Source organism: Falco cherrug, chromosome 12 (assembly GCF_023634085.1).
Source record: "Falco cherrug isolate bFalChe1 chromosome 12, bFalChe1.pri, whole genome shotgun sequence".
In the NCBI taxonomy this organism is placed as follows: domain Eukaryota; kingdom Metazoa; phylum Chordata; class Aves; order Falconiformes; family Falconidae; genus Falco; species Falco cherrug.
Window position 1 is genome coordinate 6,488,652 of NC_073708.1, and position 16,611 is coordinate 6,505,262.

The following is a 16,611-nucleotide window of genomic DNA, read 5'->3' on the forward strand; positions in this document are numbered from 1 at the left end:
AGACCTAAAGTAAGTAATCAGGAAAATTATTTTGACTTTTGGCTTTATCGGGCATGAATACATTTAATCAAACTGTTGTTAACCTTTGAAATTTCACTGGGTTTAAATTATGCATCTCTCTCTTTCCTTTTCCCCTCAATTTTCCAAAAGAAAATGATGAGCAGCTTTCACTTTGTGAGTAAAGAGAATATTAAATCACTAACAGCTGCTTCACAGCAAATTGATTTGCTGATAACGTTTTGGAAACAGAAATGATTATATGTAGTTGATTGCAGTCCACTGAGAATGAAGTAGTGTATTTCCAGCATTAGTTATGTGATAATTATTTGGTGGTGCCTGTAAAAACGGAGTGAGTTCAGGGAAGAGAAATCAATTGAATCATTCCATGCCAGAACTCTTATTCTTGAAGAATACGTTGCTATGTGGTACTGTATAGATCTACCTGTCTGCTATTAAGTATTGTTTTTAAATATGTGATTTCTTTACATAATTTTTTTTTTAAACCTCTGATCTCTACCTTTTTCAGCTTTCTTCTGAAAGTTAGTTCTATACTTGCAATGTTACTGTTGTTACTGGTAAATCTGTCAGTGCAGAATTGTCAAGTTTGCCTCCTTACTAAATCATTGCGCTCTATCTTTTGAAAATAAGCGTTTATCATAAATTTCAAATAAACAAGAGGCCTGTGTTTTTTGAAGATTGCTGTTAGGAATTGATATGAAAACATTTTGTAGTTTATGTGAAGGTAACTTGCTATCCTGGTTATAAGATTTAAAAAGCTCTTTCTTGAGGTTTTCATTTAAATGGGAGTGGAACTGTTCTGCCACAGAGCTTGAAATACTAGAGAAACTTGTCGACTAGTTTCAACACATTTGGAACAATTTTAAAGCACAAAATCCCACTTGAAAAAAGAAAATTTTATATTCTACTAACTGTGAAACTGGGGGTTTTTTTTGTTTTTTAAACCAAATGCAAACATTACATGGGAGAATTTTGTCTTGAATGTCGTAGTGTTGCTCAGTTGCAGTGAAGTGTGATAGTGAAGTTTTACTAGGGTTATCAGAAACTAAAAAATGGGGTGGAGAATCATTGAATCATAGTCAGCTGGGTTGGAAAAGACCTTTTAAGACCATCAAGTCCAACCGTTAACCCAGGGCCACCAAGCCCACCACTAAGCCATGTCCCTGAGCACCACATCTGCATGTTTTTGAAGTGCTCCCAGGGATGGTGATTCCACCACCTCCCTGCTGCTGCAATGCTTGAAGAAGGGAAGAGGTTAGTGTGCTTCCTTTGGAAACTGAACAAAACAAAGACAGGGATTCTACCTTAGCTGTAACGATACAAGGTCAACGCTGTCTGTTTTACATTACATGCTTTTTGTGTAGCATATCAGAATGTTTTTAACAGATATTTGGAAAAACAATCCAGAAACTCTTTTAAAGAGAAATGCTCAAATTTGCCTGTCTACTAATTAGCACAGAAAGCATAATTGGTTTTGGAACCAGCAACTCTGAACTTAGAAGCACCTATATAACAAAAATAGTATTTCAGAAAAGGCAAACATGGGATAATTTAAAAAGCTTAAAGTGTGATTCAAGAAAAGATATGTTCAAAAGTTAAGCATGTTTTTTGACCTTAATAGGTAAGAATATAAATACACAAATAGATGTTAAGGGTTAAATGCTGTCTTGGACTGGTATCAAAGCCATTGATGCCTAAAGGCTGTGGGGTCATATGATTAATATTGGCAGGAGAGTGTGAGAAGTAGTAACATTTAAATGCAGTGAGAGAGGATTTGAAGCAAAATAACCACAAAATATGTGTGGAACAAATATGTGTGACTTACATGAAGAATGAGTCTGGTTAAAATAAGAAAGTGGCCTATTGAAACAAACGGGTTTATTTAAATTGTTTAATTTTCAATATTTGGAATGCATTAGATTATGGTGCTGTCTAAAGATACCAGTGGATAGATGAGACTGGGCAAAACCCAATGTCAATGCCAGTAAAAACGCATCAAAGAGGAGTGGAGGATGGAGTGGAAATGATTAAATGTGTTTAATTCTTCATCTTCTGCTGACTCTTGTCACAGAAGAAACTGGATGGCCCTCAACTTTGAAGAAAGTTTTGCATTTTGTTCTGGTTTGTTTTTCCTGCAAGAACTTGGAAGTGTTGGAGCTGGGGCTGGTTGGGACTGGGATGGAAACCAGGCCTCCTTGAGTAAACCGGAGTACTTGTGTGGCACAGTGCTTATGACACTGTGATACTAATGAACTTTCATAGAAGTCAGGGCCAATGTAGTAAACTGTTTTTTTTACCCTTCTGAAAATGTTTGAGCATTGCTCTGTATTTTGAGTAAGCATTTCATAGTCTGGCCTGTTGCAAGCAGTCTCCCGTTACATTGATGCTCTGTCAGCTTGAGACTGAAGAGATCTGGGATTTTTAAGGCATAGTGTAGTGTGTTGTCTCAGCCTGATTCCTTACAATACGAAAATCTATGTTACAAACTTAAATTCCCCTGATCTTCCAAGGGAAAGCATCTGCTTAGAAACTCATTCATCAATCAAGGGAAAAGTTGGTTTTCTCAAACTGTAACTACAGCAGAACATCAAACTGAGATTTAACTTTTTTGACAATATTTTGAAGTACCGTGAAATACTTCAGTATTTAGTACTCACTTATTTTGTAGTAATGCTGTTTGCACAGCACTGTTTTTTGTATTTGTCAAAGTAATAGTTTCTCTGCAGGTACTTTGCTTTAAAAAAAAAAACAGAAAAGAAAGAAGAAAGAAAAAAGAAAGGAAAAAGAAAGCTGAGCTTCTTGGCTAATTCTTTGCTGGCTAATACAGCCTTAGACAAACAAACCAAAGGAAAGCAGTTGTTATGCAAGACGTTCATGGGTTTTGAAATGTTTTTTATAATTCTTCCATTTTCTAGTTCTAAAGAGCTGTTGTATTTTGACATCCCAGTTCTCATCAGATCCCTGTAACTTCACTGAAAATGTAATAATTTTGGAGGTGTGGATATTCTTGTGCTATTCTGTATAAAGAGCTCTAATACTGTACAAAGTGAAAGAGGATAAACAGGATATTTCATTTTTTAAATTTTAGGCAGGAACCTGGATATGTACACAGTGTTAGTTTACAAGTAGTTTAGCATCACTCTTAAAAATCAAAGCAGCATGACTGGTTGAAAGATGTTTATGTATGTTTATGTTTCTTCATAACACTGTTATTCAGTAGTTTTGTAAATACCTGTCATGCTGTATCTTGCTGATCATTCATTTCTTCCTGAATTCTAGTCAATCCATGAATAAAAGCTACAGTAATTGTTACCATTTGCTGATTTTTTGCTACTGTTTTATTGTATTTATGTATTTTCTATCATTCTTCTTTGTGCTGAAGTGTATGAGGACAGTATGTGTGGGGGGAGCAGAGGAGAGAAAAGATTAGAATTTAGATGTGTTAACAAATAATAATTTTCAAAGTATAATTTTTATGAGGCATTTGTGGAACTATGAAATGCAGCAACCATTCTTCATACCGCTCTGAATATAGCACTGATTTTTATACAGCATTGAAGTTAGTCCTATAAAACTTAACAAATGAGTGTGGTAGCGTGCTGTATATTAAGAGGTAATTGACTTAGCCAGCAATAAGAGTACAAACTATAAACTTCAGGTTGTAGCAGAGACATCCTACTTTATGTTCCAGTTCTGTTCGGGTGATAGCGCTTTATCTTTTTTTTTTTTTTAATGTGGTGTTGAGAATTTGGAAATATCGGTGAACTGTAGTTGAAGCTGTTCAAAGCTGCGCTATTCAACTCTCAGATGAGTTGAAGATATGGAAAAGCAAACACAAAGGATATAACTCAGTTTTAGTGTTTATATTCCTTCATTTTGTACACGCTCTTAATAAAATTTCTTCATGATTGTATTTTCTCGAGAGAACACTGTTTGAAGTTTGAGAGTTTGGCCATTTGCTTTGTGTCTGAGATCTCGCCCTCAGTCTTTTAGCCTGAAAATGAGTCTGTTTGCATAGATTGTAGATAACTGAGGGTTTTTTGACATGTGCTGGTGGCAGAAGGATTTTCCTTATTAGAAAAACAGATCCCAATGGCTCTCTGCACAGCTAACTGATGTGACAGATTTTATAAAGACAAGTTCTAGCCACCCACACACTGAGAAAAGCAGGCATCAGAACATGTGCTTTCCAGCAAAATACTGGAGTGCATGGCTACCAGTTCTGACATTGGGAAGGTGGAGAGAGAGTGACAAGATAAAAGGTTCAGTTCTAAATATAAGTTGGGTTTATTAATTTGATTTAAGCACTTGCTTGACCATGTGATAGTAGAAGGTATCTTGGATAAGAATGAGCAGGCTACCAGAACAAAAACACTTTGAAGAAAGCTTTTTATTAGTATTTGGGTTGCATTGGTTGGGATTTTGTAGTATAAGCATTTGCATCTTCTAGTATGTATTCAACTTAGATGGAATTGAATGCTGTGTGACTTCTAATGTATTACTCATGAAATAATATTAAAAATAAAACGTCAAAGTTCTATTTTTAAAAGGTATTTTTTTTCTTTTTAGGTAAGCTTCTGGGTTGTTAGAGAGATTCTACATGCACAAACTTTAAAAATAAGAGCTGAGGTTTTGAGCCACTATATTAAAACTGCAAAGGTAAGAATTTGGATTTTGGGGTGGGTGGGTTGTGGGATTCACAGTGATGAAAGTTCTTATACTTAAGTTGGTCAGTTCAAAAATACACATGGGTAAATATTTATCTGATACCTGATTTAGCTGCGGTTGTATCTGTTTACATGAATAGCTGTTTGGCTTCTGCATGTAACAAAGTTGTCAGAAATAGTGACAGACCAAAATCCTGAAATGGAAGCCTTTGTTTAAAAAAAAAAAAAAGCTTAACTAAGGAAATGCAAAGATGCCTTAGTTTAAATGTTATTTATTAGATAATGTAGTTTACCGGATGTGTTTTCTAATGTTGGTTAAACCAAAAAAACCCGCTGTGCGTAGAATCTGTTCAAACGGCATCAGTCAGAACAGGCATTGTTTGTTTGCTTTTACTGTTGAAAGGAAAGGGTCTGTTATCTCTTATTCCAATTGTGACATCAATAATATCAACTTAATAAATACTGTTCCAAAAATATACCTGACTTCAGAAAAGAGTTTAGAGCTCTCATCCTGTGATATCTTTTTTAAAGCCTTAGGGTTGTTGACATTTGTCAGTCAAGATTTGCTGACCCTTTTCTTACGTGTAGATGAACCAGAGTCCTGGCCCTTCAAATACCGTGAAACTTCTTCAATGTGGTGTGAAGAGAGGGATGTTTTTCAAGTTTTTGCTGTCAGATGGCAGCTGGCTATTACTACCCCTAACTTCTGTGACCACTTCAGGTTACCTGCAAAAAAAAATAATTTTGTCAATTACCTTGGTATTTGCAGATGCATTCTTTGCCCTGATAGGCACATTTCTAATGAAGTAGTGGTTTACTTCTATGGGATTTGACTACTGATTTTGGGCTAAGCAAGCTAGTTCTGTAAAATTCCACAGTTTTTGCTCAATAATCATGCTGTGGTCATAAACTGTTTAAGATCTCTTTTAAATATCCTTTGATATTGATTCTGTGATTCTATGATACCTGGTGAGTTAATGTATCTTCATCTCATGTATTTTTTAAAAATCCGTTCTTCTTTTTTTGTTTGAAATACAAACATACAAAAATATGCCTCATTATCCGTGTTCCTCCACAGAAGGGGGGAGGTTCACCTGTGTGGTCATAGTGCAGGACTGACCCTGGAAGTAAGTGGGGTCAGGTTTGGTTAGTACTTGGATGGAACTTGCCAGCACTGGGTGTTGTAGGCTCTGCCTTGGGCACAGCACTCTGAACGTGCCTGATTTCATCAGTGGACTGCAGACAGTAGTGTCTGCTGAAATGCTTCTGGTTTTGAGACAGTTATGTTGTCTAATAATTAGTTGAGCTTTGCTTACCGTGAGTTATAAAAATCACAATTACAAAAAGCAAGAAACTATAGATGGCGTGTTTCTTATATCTGTTCATTCACTTTCTGTATCTGTTATCTTGGATTTGCTTACGTATGGCTACTAACATGAAGTTACTGCACTGAGTCCCATTTGAAGGATTTTCTGTTTACATCAAAACTATTAAGAAAGCAGCTTGGTGCCAGAGGTCACAGTAATTATCCTTTCTTCAGAGAAGGTTTAAATTCACAGTGAATACAGTGAATTCTTTGTGCTGACAACTCTATTGTATAGCTAGCAGTCCTTTAATGACATCTCATATTATATTGCTTTATGCATGAACTAATTTGATTTAGGGGTTGCATTCCCCTGAAGTTCCCAGACTATCCTGATTGGTTATGACTTCTGTTTCAATGCTGGCAGCAGCTAGGAAAGCCCTTTTTTAATTTTTAATCAGCTACACTATCCTTTGCAACAGGGAACTTCGTTACCTTGTTTGGGGATGTGTGTCTGGGGCAAAAAGGGTTATTGTGTAAGTGGAGGGAGCAACACCAGCAGTACTATTTGGAAGAGTAGTAGGACTATGGTATGAGACAAATAGCCACCTGTACACCTCACCCCACAAAATACTGGCTGTCCTTACACACAGTTACCAAAGAATCCTCCCAAAAGAGGATTAGGAGAGGGAAATGCTCCTTTAGTAGGTGTGGACAGACTCGTGTTTGTCACTAGACATCCTGGAATCATTAGGGATTTGTGCACCCAGACTGAGGTTGCTACTAGGGTGACCTGACAGTAAGCAATCAGCATTAAATGTGACATTTCTGAGTAATACCTATGAGGACTTTGGTCCTCATGTTCTGTAAAATACCGATAGTTTTCTGCCAGTGCGTTAGGTGGAGAGAGGATAATTTGCCCTGCTGCAAAATGATTAGCCAGAAAGCCATCCTTGCAGTGTTGCTTTTAGCCTTCTGAATATAAGGTATCCTCTGATAACCAACATTTATTCAGAATCAAGCTAGTCTAGCTTTTTTTGTCCTGTAATCCCACAAAAGGCCTCCTAATCAAGGGAATTTGGGTAAGCTGAGTTTCCAGGAAGAAAAAAAAAGACTTCCACCATTTCTTGAATAGCAAGGGTTCTTTCTATTATATAATTTCTAGCTGAAATCCTAACCTACCTTGGTGCATTTTCCAAATGGGTTATCCAGTATTTGCAATACTGTGATAGAGTATCCGTTTCTCTTTATCAAAGTCTTTTTGTTGGTGGTAAAACCTCAGTTTGTGCTCACTCCACCAAAAATCCCCAAATGTAGTTCATTCACTCAGATCTCTGGGTGCTCATAGCTATCGGAATAATTGATATTGCAGAAGGGCTTAAGAAACAGCATTTTCTTTTGGACCATTTTTAAGCCTTTGTGATAGTAGTACTTAATTAATTAGCTAAGGCAGATTGGTGGTTTTGGAGAAAGAGGAAAAGGAAAAATGGGGGAAGGGAAATTCCAAGAAATGCACATACACTCAGTGTTTTGTAGAGAGTTTTAAAGAAAATTCTTTTACCCTGGTATTTTCTGTGTTCAGCGTTGATTTCATTGTTCCTTTCCACTGGCTAGTTTTAGTTTGTTGTACCCCCAAAATTGTCTTTCAGTCAGAAAAATACTTCAGGTACATGACTTTTGAAATATACCTGCTTGATTTCATCCTGCAACAATATTTTTTGGGTGCTTTGGTGCAGCCTTGGTAGCTGCTAAATCTGTGGTACCAAATGAATTTACAGTATTAAGTACTGCCACGATTACATCATTCACAACTGGGTTATCCTTTTTGGCATGTTACATTTTAAAATTCTCTTGAATGCTATGAAAGGAATTTGTTGGGTTTGAATGTTAGAAAATTTCTGCAACTCCTGATATACGTCCCAAGATGTATGCCTATATAGATTTTTTAAAAAAAAAATTTAAGGCTTCTGTGGACTATGAAACAGTTAGTATAGTCTAATCCAAAACTGTGCAGATGCAGTAATGAAAAATTAGGAGGCCACATAAAAGTGGTGTGGGTGCACAGCAGTTCACTGTAATGAACTCCAGAACATGCCAGATTTCTTCGTTTTTAGGTTGTTACTTATTCTGTATTCATAATTGACTGCATTTGGACGTTGTTTATTCTTATTGTATATACTTTTTTGTCCTCAGAAACTGTACGAACTGAATAATCTGCATGCTCTTATGGCAGTTGTGTCAGGCCTACAGAGTGCTCCAATTTTCAGGCTGACTAAAACGTGGGCGGTAAGTGAACGGCAGGACAATGGAGGGGTTTGAATGTGTTCTTAGGGAAACGCAACATTCTGTAGCTTGTTTTCAAAGATGCAATAATTATTACAGATACTTTTAATCATCTTGTACTGTATATATAATAGTGCCTCTTAAGTCTATGGTTTCCTGTTGAATTTTTTTTTCATTCTGGCATAGAAATATTTTCCTTTGAAAAACAGTTCCCTGCAGATTCTGCTAAATGCAGAGGCTTCTAATTTGGCCAGAAGCTATTTTGTATTTAGTTACTGGAAAATTATGAATGCCAAAGTGGGTCATACTTTAATAGTTTAGGGGTTGAAACTGTTGGAATTTTTTTTGCTGTGGAGAGCAGATGTCCAGAAACTCTTGATTCAGTTTGCTTAAAGAGATTTGTAGTTTCTCTGACTGACAACTAAATCTGGCAATTTTCCTTAAGAGTTTTCAGAATTGTTCTCATAGTTGGAACAACTGCATTACACAGTATATTTGTAGGTCTGCTTTTGTAGAGTTACAAAATGACGTTCTTTGGAAACATTTTTATTTGACAACTGTCTTTTGACTGTAATTAGTATTATTTTTGTGTAGTTGTGTCCTTGATCAGAAGACATTTTGCTCATTGTTACCTCAGAGCTGAGAAAACACCGTGCTTGATTCAGCCATACATTGTGTAGTTACCCAGCTGTATAAACAGACGAACTGTGATGTTTTCAAGTGTGATAGAAATAATCAGGTGACTGAAATTCTCCTGTGTGAGGGATCCATATAAATAGGTCATTGAAAAGAGCTAAAAATTTTCACTGAAGACATGTCAACACATCCTTGCATGTTACAAAAAGTGTTTGTCTGATAACTGAAGGATAATGCTGTTCAGTTGATAAACATTCCCAAAATTAAATGTAATTCACTCTTGCTGAGATACTCTTCTAGAATTCTGGGTGCATTTTGGAAGGGCACAATGAAGTAATTTCAATTTGGTTTTTCAAAAATACAAATATTATCTCCAAGAAAATCTTAATGAAGTTAACACTTCAAAATGATCTCAAGGAGAACTTCGGTTTCTCTGGTTTTGTCATGTCAATGAATTGATGCCTCAACAGTTTTAGATAACTGTGCCAATTGATTTGTGTGTGTGTATGACTCGAAACAAATGTCAGCTATAACCATATTAGTAACTGGCATGATCATGCCATTCAGAACTGGCAGTCCCCAGTTTCTTTTCGTTCTTGGTCAACCAGAGGTCCTAGTTTGAACTTAGGAGGATTATTCGTGTGCTGTTGACATACGTATCAGTTTTTAAAGTTTGCCTCTCTTCCAGCCTCTGAAATGTCCCGTAGCTTTTCCCACGTTTCTGCAGTTGTTTAATTTCTCATATAATCCCAAGCAAGTTTATGCTTTTCATCATCTTATGTAAGCCTTTGCAAATTCAAGTTGTGGGTAGCTCCTAGCCATGTGCGTTGCAAACTGATTTAGTTGTCTTTTTCTTGGAAGTTTAGCTTATAAATTCTTGGAGTAATTCTAAGCCTTTGGCTTTCTGTATATTAAAAGCAAGAAAAGACTTATGAAGAGGCACACCAAGCCATTATTTGAGTCACCAAGTCATTTAAGTTATGCAGTAACCTGCCAAAACCTTCAGTAAGGAAGGATTTCTTCTCCGTTTCTGAGATAGTGTGTAGCAACCCGCAATCAACTCAACTTAGAAATTCAGGAAAATAGCTGCAAGTATATTCTCTCCCTAACAACAACAACAACAAAAGTCAGCTTATATGGTTGAAATCTAGAGTTGAAAAGAACCATTAAATATTTGCTTGGTAATCTAATGTTCCTAAAAAAGATGAAATTCATGTCTTCTGACGGTATGTCTGAATATGTCTGAAATTTGTCTCGCTTATTGCCTGCACGCCCTCTGAACTCTGGAGAATAATAAATGCTTCTAATGCATGATTTGCCCCGTTCAAAACTTGAAAAGAATTATGAACCTTTCCAAGGAAGTTAATAGAATAGAATGCTCTGCTTCTCTCAATTGAGTGTAAAGGAGGTCTAGAAGACCAGCAAGCACCTGGGCAATATAAGCAAATAATCATTAGACATCTGAAGTTAGGTGAGTGAATCCTGCCCCACTCTGCTAGCATCCCAAAACCTCATCTCTCCTTTCTTGTATTCCAGAAGGGTTGTCTTCAGTGCTGGCACACTATAATTACAAAGTGAAGAGCAGCCTGGAAGCAGAGTCCTTCCCTGCTACTGTAAACAATCATCAGCCTTAGCTTTTATTGTCTCTGCATATGTACATCTCTTTACTGTTCTTTGCATCCTTTGAGCCTAAGAGACAGAGGAAGAAAAATTATTCAGAAAAAGTAGCAGCTCTAAAACTGAAGAAATAACAGCTGGGTCCTTACTTGCCCTCACAGAAACACTTTTAATGTTACTGACTTCTCTGTACTTTTCCATATTAATGCAGGAAGTGGAGGCATGGTATAAATTGTGCATTGAGCACAAGGGGAAGTCAAACAGCATCAACTTGTTTAGACGTTGTTATTCAAAAATCCTGAAATGGTGTATCAGACTTGCACAAGATTGTGCAGATCAGCATGTTTTGAGGAAAATACAATTAATCTCATCAAGTCTGAGTTTATGCCATTAATTATATCTGTTAGTCTTGTCTTACCTTCCAGTCTACGAAACTATAAAAGTCTTCCAGGGACCAAATGGTGGCAGAGTATTTTAGAATATTATTAAAGGGAAGCTAATCTAGTCTGATTAAACTGGAACCATCTTTGAGGAGATAAACTTCAAAAGATAAATGTCGTGTTCTGGTGGTTGGAAAGAAGTCATGCCTGTCTACTGTTTCCTTGTCCTGGAATTGGCAGATGTCTGCAGTTTTAATGAACATTAGATGCTGCTCATCCAAATATTGGAACCAAAGCTAAAGTCAATTAATTGCTGGAAATGTCAGAGATCAGTTTGTCTTGGGGAACAATTGACTTTTGAAAAGTTGCTTTCTTCTGAAAGCCAGTGTTTAGTTTGGTGGTGTGTTAGCTATCCTAATGAAGACTAGATTATAAAAAATATAAGTAAAAAGAATGCTTATTTCAATAGTACATTTACAATAGAGACACTTTTGTCATGTTCACATAGGTTGATCTTTAACTGAAGGAGAAAAGGGAATATGCACAAAATTTTAGCAATATGGCCCTTGTAATTTTTGCATTATTGCATGTCTTATAGGGGGATAATTGTGACTGGGACAGAAGACACTGAGTCTTCTGCCAGAATGCTCAGTGGGAACATCTTACACCCTTCTTTAAATTGTGACTCTGAATTGAAATGAAGCCTTTAAGGTGGTTTTGCAGCAGTAGTTAATCTAGGTTTTTTTTTTAAATAACTTACTTCCCTAATCTTGCAAGGAGAGTGTAGTTGCTGTTAGTTTCACCAGAGGAAGAGGTGTGGGGGAGCAGGAATGGGCAATGAAGACTGTTCATGACTTTTAACTTTTGTATTCAAAGTGGATATTCCTGTAATATTAAGAGTCAGTAAAATTGCTAGTTGGCAGAGCAATATGTACAACCTGTAATGAAGTCCATAATACCTGCTGTCAGGAAAAATGGATGACATCCTTATTCTTTTCCAGACCTTCAAGTACATGGATATGTGTATATCTGAATTCATTGTTTTTTAAAGTTGTAGTTGAAAGGTATTTATCAGATTCTAATGGTGGTTTTTTGCTCTTTGGAAAATTATTGAGATAGCTCTCAAATCAAGAATAAGAGCATACTTTGCAATTTGGGTTTTTGTGAAGCTGAATTAGTATAAAATTTCTCAGTATATCTGATGGAGAAATGTTAGCTTACGTCATGCTTTAAATCCCAGCCATGGGACAGTATGAAGAGTAGGAAAGGCCTTGACTGTGCGAGCGCTGCTCAGCAGTAACGGAAGCATCTCTGCATCTTTAACAGTTCTCAGCACAAATCCAAAACATAGCCTTGTACTACCTACTAGGAAGATAATTAACCTGCCCATTCTCCACCCCTTATTTCATACCATTTGCGTCATGCTCAGGTCCCACACTATTCAATACATCCTTATTAACCATCACCCACCTTCCCGTCCTTTGATACAATACATAAATATCGTTCCCCTAGTCTTAGTCTCCCCTAGTTTTACAGGGACCATACCTGTAAAATGTCTGTCAAATGTCCACAGAATGTTGGTGTAGTCCATGACTTTGGACATCTGTTATGGTGGTCACTCGGGACAGGAGAGGGTGGTGTGTTGTGTGGAGTTACTGGACACCAAAGCCAGCTCAGGTCAGGTCACTGCTGCACTCGCACTGCTTCTTGTAAGGCTCATCCTCCACTGGTTCACGTGGTTTCTGCTGTAGTAATTTCTGTAACCTGCAATTCAATTCCCAGGTTACAACAATTTAATTTCTATTACATTACAACAATTATTTCCATTACAGTCTCCACCCCAGTCCCTTTTAGACCAGACTATAGTGTTTAACCTTGCAGTGAACTCCTCCCCTTGCTCCAGTGCCAGCTTGAACTTACCCACAGACTGCAGTCCCTTAGGGGGGTGTACCTGCACCAGGTGGAACCTTATGTATGAGCCACAGTCTGTTCAGAAGTAAACCTACTCCAACATGGCCTTACCCATGGCTGCAGTCCCTCCAGGCCTGTACCTGCTCTGTCGTGGGCTTTTCTGTGGCCACATGCTTCGAGGTGCTCCAGCGTGACCTCATGCACAGCCACTGATGCTTCAGGGTGTATCTGCTGCAACACGGACCTATCCCCAGCCACAGATCCTTCAAGGTGTACCTTCTGCAGCATGGACTTATCCTTGGGCCACAATCCCTTCGGAGGTATACGTGCTGCAGCACAGACATAACTACAGACGCAGATGCTTTGGCTTGTCCTGCTGCTGTGTAGACTTGTCCACAGGTCACAGTCCTTCCCCCTGGAGTTCCAGCCCGTCCAGTGCAGCAGCACAGCCTCAGCAGTGATGCCCTGGCCCTCTGCCAGCCCAGGCACATTGCCATTGCTGTTATTAAAATGTTCCCAGGCAGAGCAGAGTAAGATGATAAGTGGTACAGAAAGCAGCAAAAGTGAAAAAACAGCTACTAATGAGCACTGGACTCTAATTTACAATAAGACAAGGAAACCCCACGGCAAGCGCAGGAGCCTGCCAATTAATAGCTACACAGCAATAACAGCTATAAATGGATCTAGCACATTCCAGTCAAATCTGTCATTGTCTCAAACCTTTTGAGCACCATGTTGGGTGCCAAGAAAGGGCTGTTGTGGTTTAAACCCAGCTGGCAACTCGGCACCACACAGCTGCTCGCTCACTCCCCCCACCAGTGGGATGGGGAGAGGACTGGAAGGGTAGAAGTGAGAAAACTTGTGGGTTGAGATAAAGACAGTTTAACAGGTAAAGTGAAAGTCACGTGCACAGGCAAAGCAAACCAGGAATTCATTCACAACTGCCCACGGGCAGGCAGGTTCAGCCATCCCCAGGACAGAAGGGATCCATCACGTGTCATGGTGACTTGGGAAGACAAACACCTTCACTCCGAATGTCCCCCCTTCCTCCTCCTTCCCCCAGGTCTATATGCTGAGCACGATGTCATATGGTATGGAGTATCCATTTGGCAGTGGGGGTCAGCTGTCCCAGCTGTGTCCCATCCCAGCTTCTTGTGCCCCCCACCCCAAGCCTGCTCGCTGGTGGGGTGGTGTGAGAGGCAGAAAAGACCTTGGCTCTGTGTAAGGGCTGCTCAGGTGTGATGAAGACATCCCTGTGTTACAACACTGTTGTCAGCACAAATTCAAAATGTGCCTATACTGGCTGTCGTGAAGAAAGTTAACTCTATCCCAGTTACAACCAGCACACTTACCGATAATCAAGAGTGAACAAATTACTGGTTTGAAATACGTAGATTGGACGGCACCTGAAATTGTGATGTGTGTTAGCTAAATTAGTCTTTTGATAACTTTTATTATTTCAGAAGAATCCTCCAGAAAACTGGAGTTTTACCTGGTGAATTTTTTAAAAGGATCGTTTAAATTTACCAGCCAAAATAGCTACTTTTCTTTGTAAACTCTCCAAGTACTTGTTGTTAAGGAGTAAATGCTGTAATTTTGAAGCAGTTCTATTTAAAAACCAAACCAATAACAACAATGGGGGTGTGTGTGCGGGTGGAAATCTGTGCTTATAAGGGTAAGAAAGAAATCATAATGATCAAACTTAAGCTCATCTAGTTTTGCCTTTTTTTTTTTCCTCCCTCCTAGTTATTGAGTCGAAAGGATAAAGCCACCTTTGAAAAGCTGGAGTATGTTATGAGTAAAGAAGATAATTACAAAAGGCTTAGAGACTATATCAGCAGCTTGAAAATGACTCCTTGTATTCCCTATTTAGGTAAGTTGAAGTATTTCTAGCATGAAACACTAATGACAAATATACTTCTCCAGTGATTACACAAAGTAAACACCATCTTTTAAGCCTTCATGAAACTATTTCAGTACTTCAGTAATGAATCTGTAACATCTAGTTGATTCTGGATACTCTGTATATAGCAACAAATAACTTCACTAGCTTCAGAAAAAAATGCTTATTAAACCTCACAAACATTTCAGGTTTTACATACAGTATCGGTTTTCTAGGAAATTACTTTCCCATATGTTGTATAGATGCACTGATTGACTTCTGGGGAAGTACTTAAATTGTTATGCCTGCTAGCACTCTCAGAGCTAAATACTTGACTGTTACAGTAACGATGGCTTTTCATTTATGAGAAGCTATATATAAATCACCAACATCTGAGACAAACATATATAGTAGGGTTTGGAACATGCTAAAATCTAGAGATATTGCTGCATTTAATTATATTAAGGTGACAAGAAAAACTAGGTTGTTGTGACACTCAGCTTTGTGGAGTAATTATGAATAAATGGTATTTCCGTGTATCTGAAAACTAGATAAATGTGTTTAATATGTATCGGTTTTGTTGCCAAGCTAGTGTAGTGTGATTTAATGTCTTTAGTTTGTTTAAAGTAATTGGTATGTTTTGGTTTTTTTGATGTAGCTTTTCTCTATTATCGTAAGATGTTAGTAGTCACATAAAATTAAGGAAATGTTTAGAAGTTTTTCCCTTTTCCAGAAAAAATAGTTGATACATTTGTAGATACAAGTTGCTCTTACACTTAAATTCAAGATGACCTCTTGTGGTCAGTAAGGCTTATTAAGCTATAATTTTTTTTTTGTTCCTGAAGTTTGATACTTCCTTTATTCAGCTGAGCTATTAACTTTTTCAAGATTACTAACTTAACAGTTATCTTTATGCTGTGATCTGTGTGTCCATCACAATATTACTTCAGCAGTTGCTTCATAGCTCGATATGAGCAGCAATGCTATCATTGATGTTAGAATCTAGGATGATGCCTCTAAAATCCATATATTCAGGTTTTGCAAAACTGGATGGATTTTAGATGCTTCACACTTAAATAGAAAAAAATACTTCACTGTGGAGAACCAATAATAATTTTAATGACAAGTAGTCTTATAAAGATCCTTCTTCTGTCTTCATTTTTTACTTCCCTCTTACATCCCTCCCAGAAATATCCATCAGTTCCAACATGATCTTAACAGCTGTTGATTTCCTGTATTTTTAAGTATTCAGATGGTAATTCTTTGTGCCTAGAATGGGAGAATCAAAGTGTGTTTTGTCTGAAGTTCAGGTGTGAAAATTGCTGGTGTGGCATACTGCCACATGCTACCCTGTTTGTTGCTGTTAAAACTAGGCCTGAATTAAAAGAGGCAAAAAAAGGAGGCAAGCATAATGTAATGTGATTAAACATGTCATTCTGCAGCTATCCCATCATGTGTATACATGTATATAGTATATACACGCTCTATGTGGGTCTGAAATGTGGGGTTTAGTTTTCAGACGCTTTTTACCTATCTGCTAAGGTTTTTGAAACATAAAGGCAGGCTTGAAATATTTTCTGGCTGGTTATAAAAGTTCTAAGCTAACCTGGTGACAGATTTTTATTTTTTTTTAAGATGTCAGTGGTTCTCTGACCCTTGCAGTTAAGGTCTTCTGACACTTACTGCTGTACAGAGAAATCTGTACGCTTTGGTGTATTTGTCTGACCCTTTAAAAATACTGCCTTTCTACCTGCAAATGCATAGTTAAAAAAAAAAGGTGAAATGTTGGAAAAGAATGTTTTAAGTCTTGTTTAGTTACAGATGTTTTCCATAGTACATTAGCAACTTCTTGTCTAACTTTTGCATCTGAATAAGCTTTGGACTTGACTTGATAGTTCGTTGAAGTGAAATGTA

At 37.6% G+C, this 16,611-nt stretch overlaps 1 protein-coding gene across 6 annotated transcripts in view; it reads left to right on the forward strand.

The window, feature by feature from the left end:
- RALGPS2 (Ral GEF with PH domain and SH3 binding motif 2) overlaps positions 1 to 16,611 on the forward strand; it is a 134,260-nt gene that overhangs the window by 54,396 nt on the left and 63,253 nt on the right. For all 6 annotated transcript variants that reach the window (XM_055724484.1, XM_055724485.1, XM_055724486.1 and 3 more), the window contains exons 6-8: positions 4,588 to 4,677; positions 8,182 to 8,274; positions 14,562 to 14,688. In XM_055724484.1, the coding sequence (XP_055580459.1) occupies positions 4,588 to 4,677; positions 8,182 to 8,274; positions 14,562 to 14,688 (310 nt within the window). The remainder of the gene's footprint in view (positions 1 to 4,587; positions 4,678 to 8,181; positions 8,275 to 14,561; positions 14,689 to 16,611) is intronic.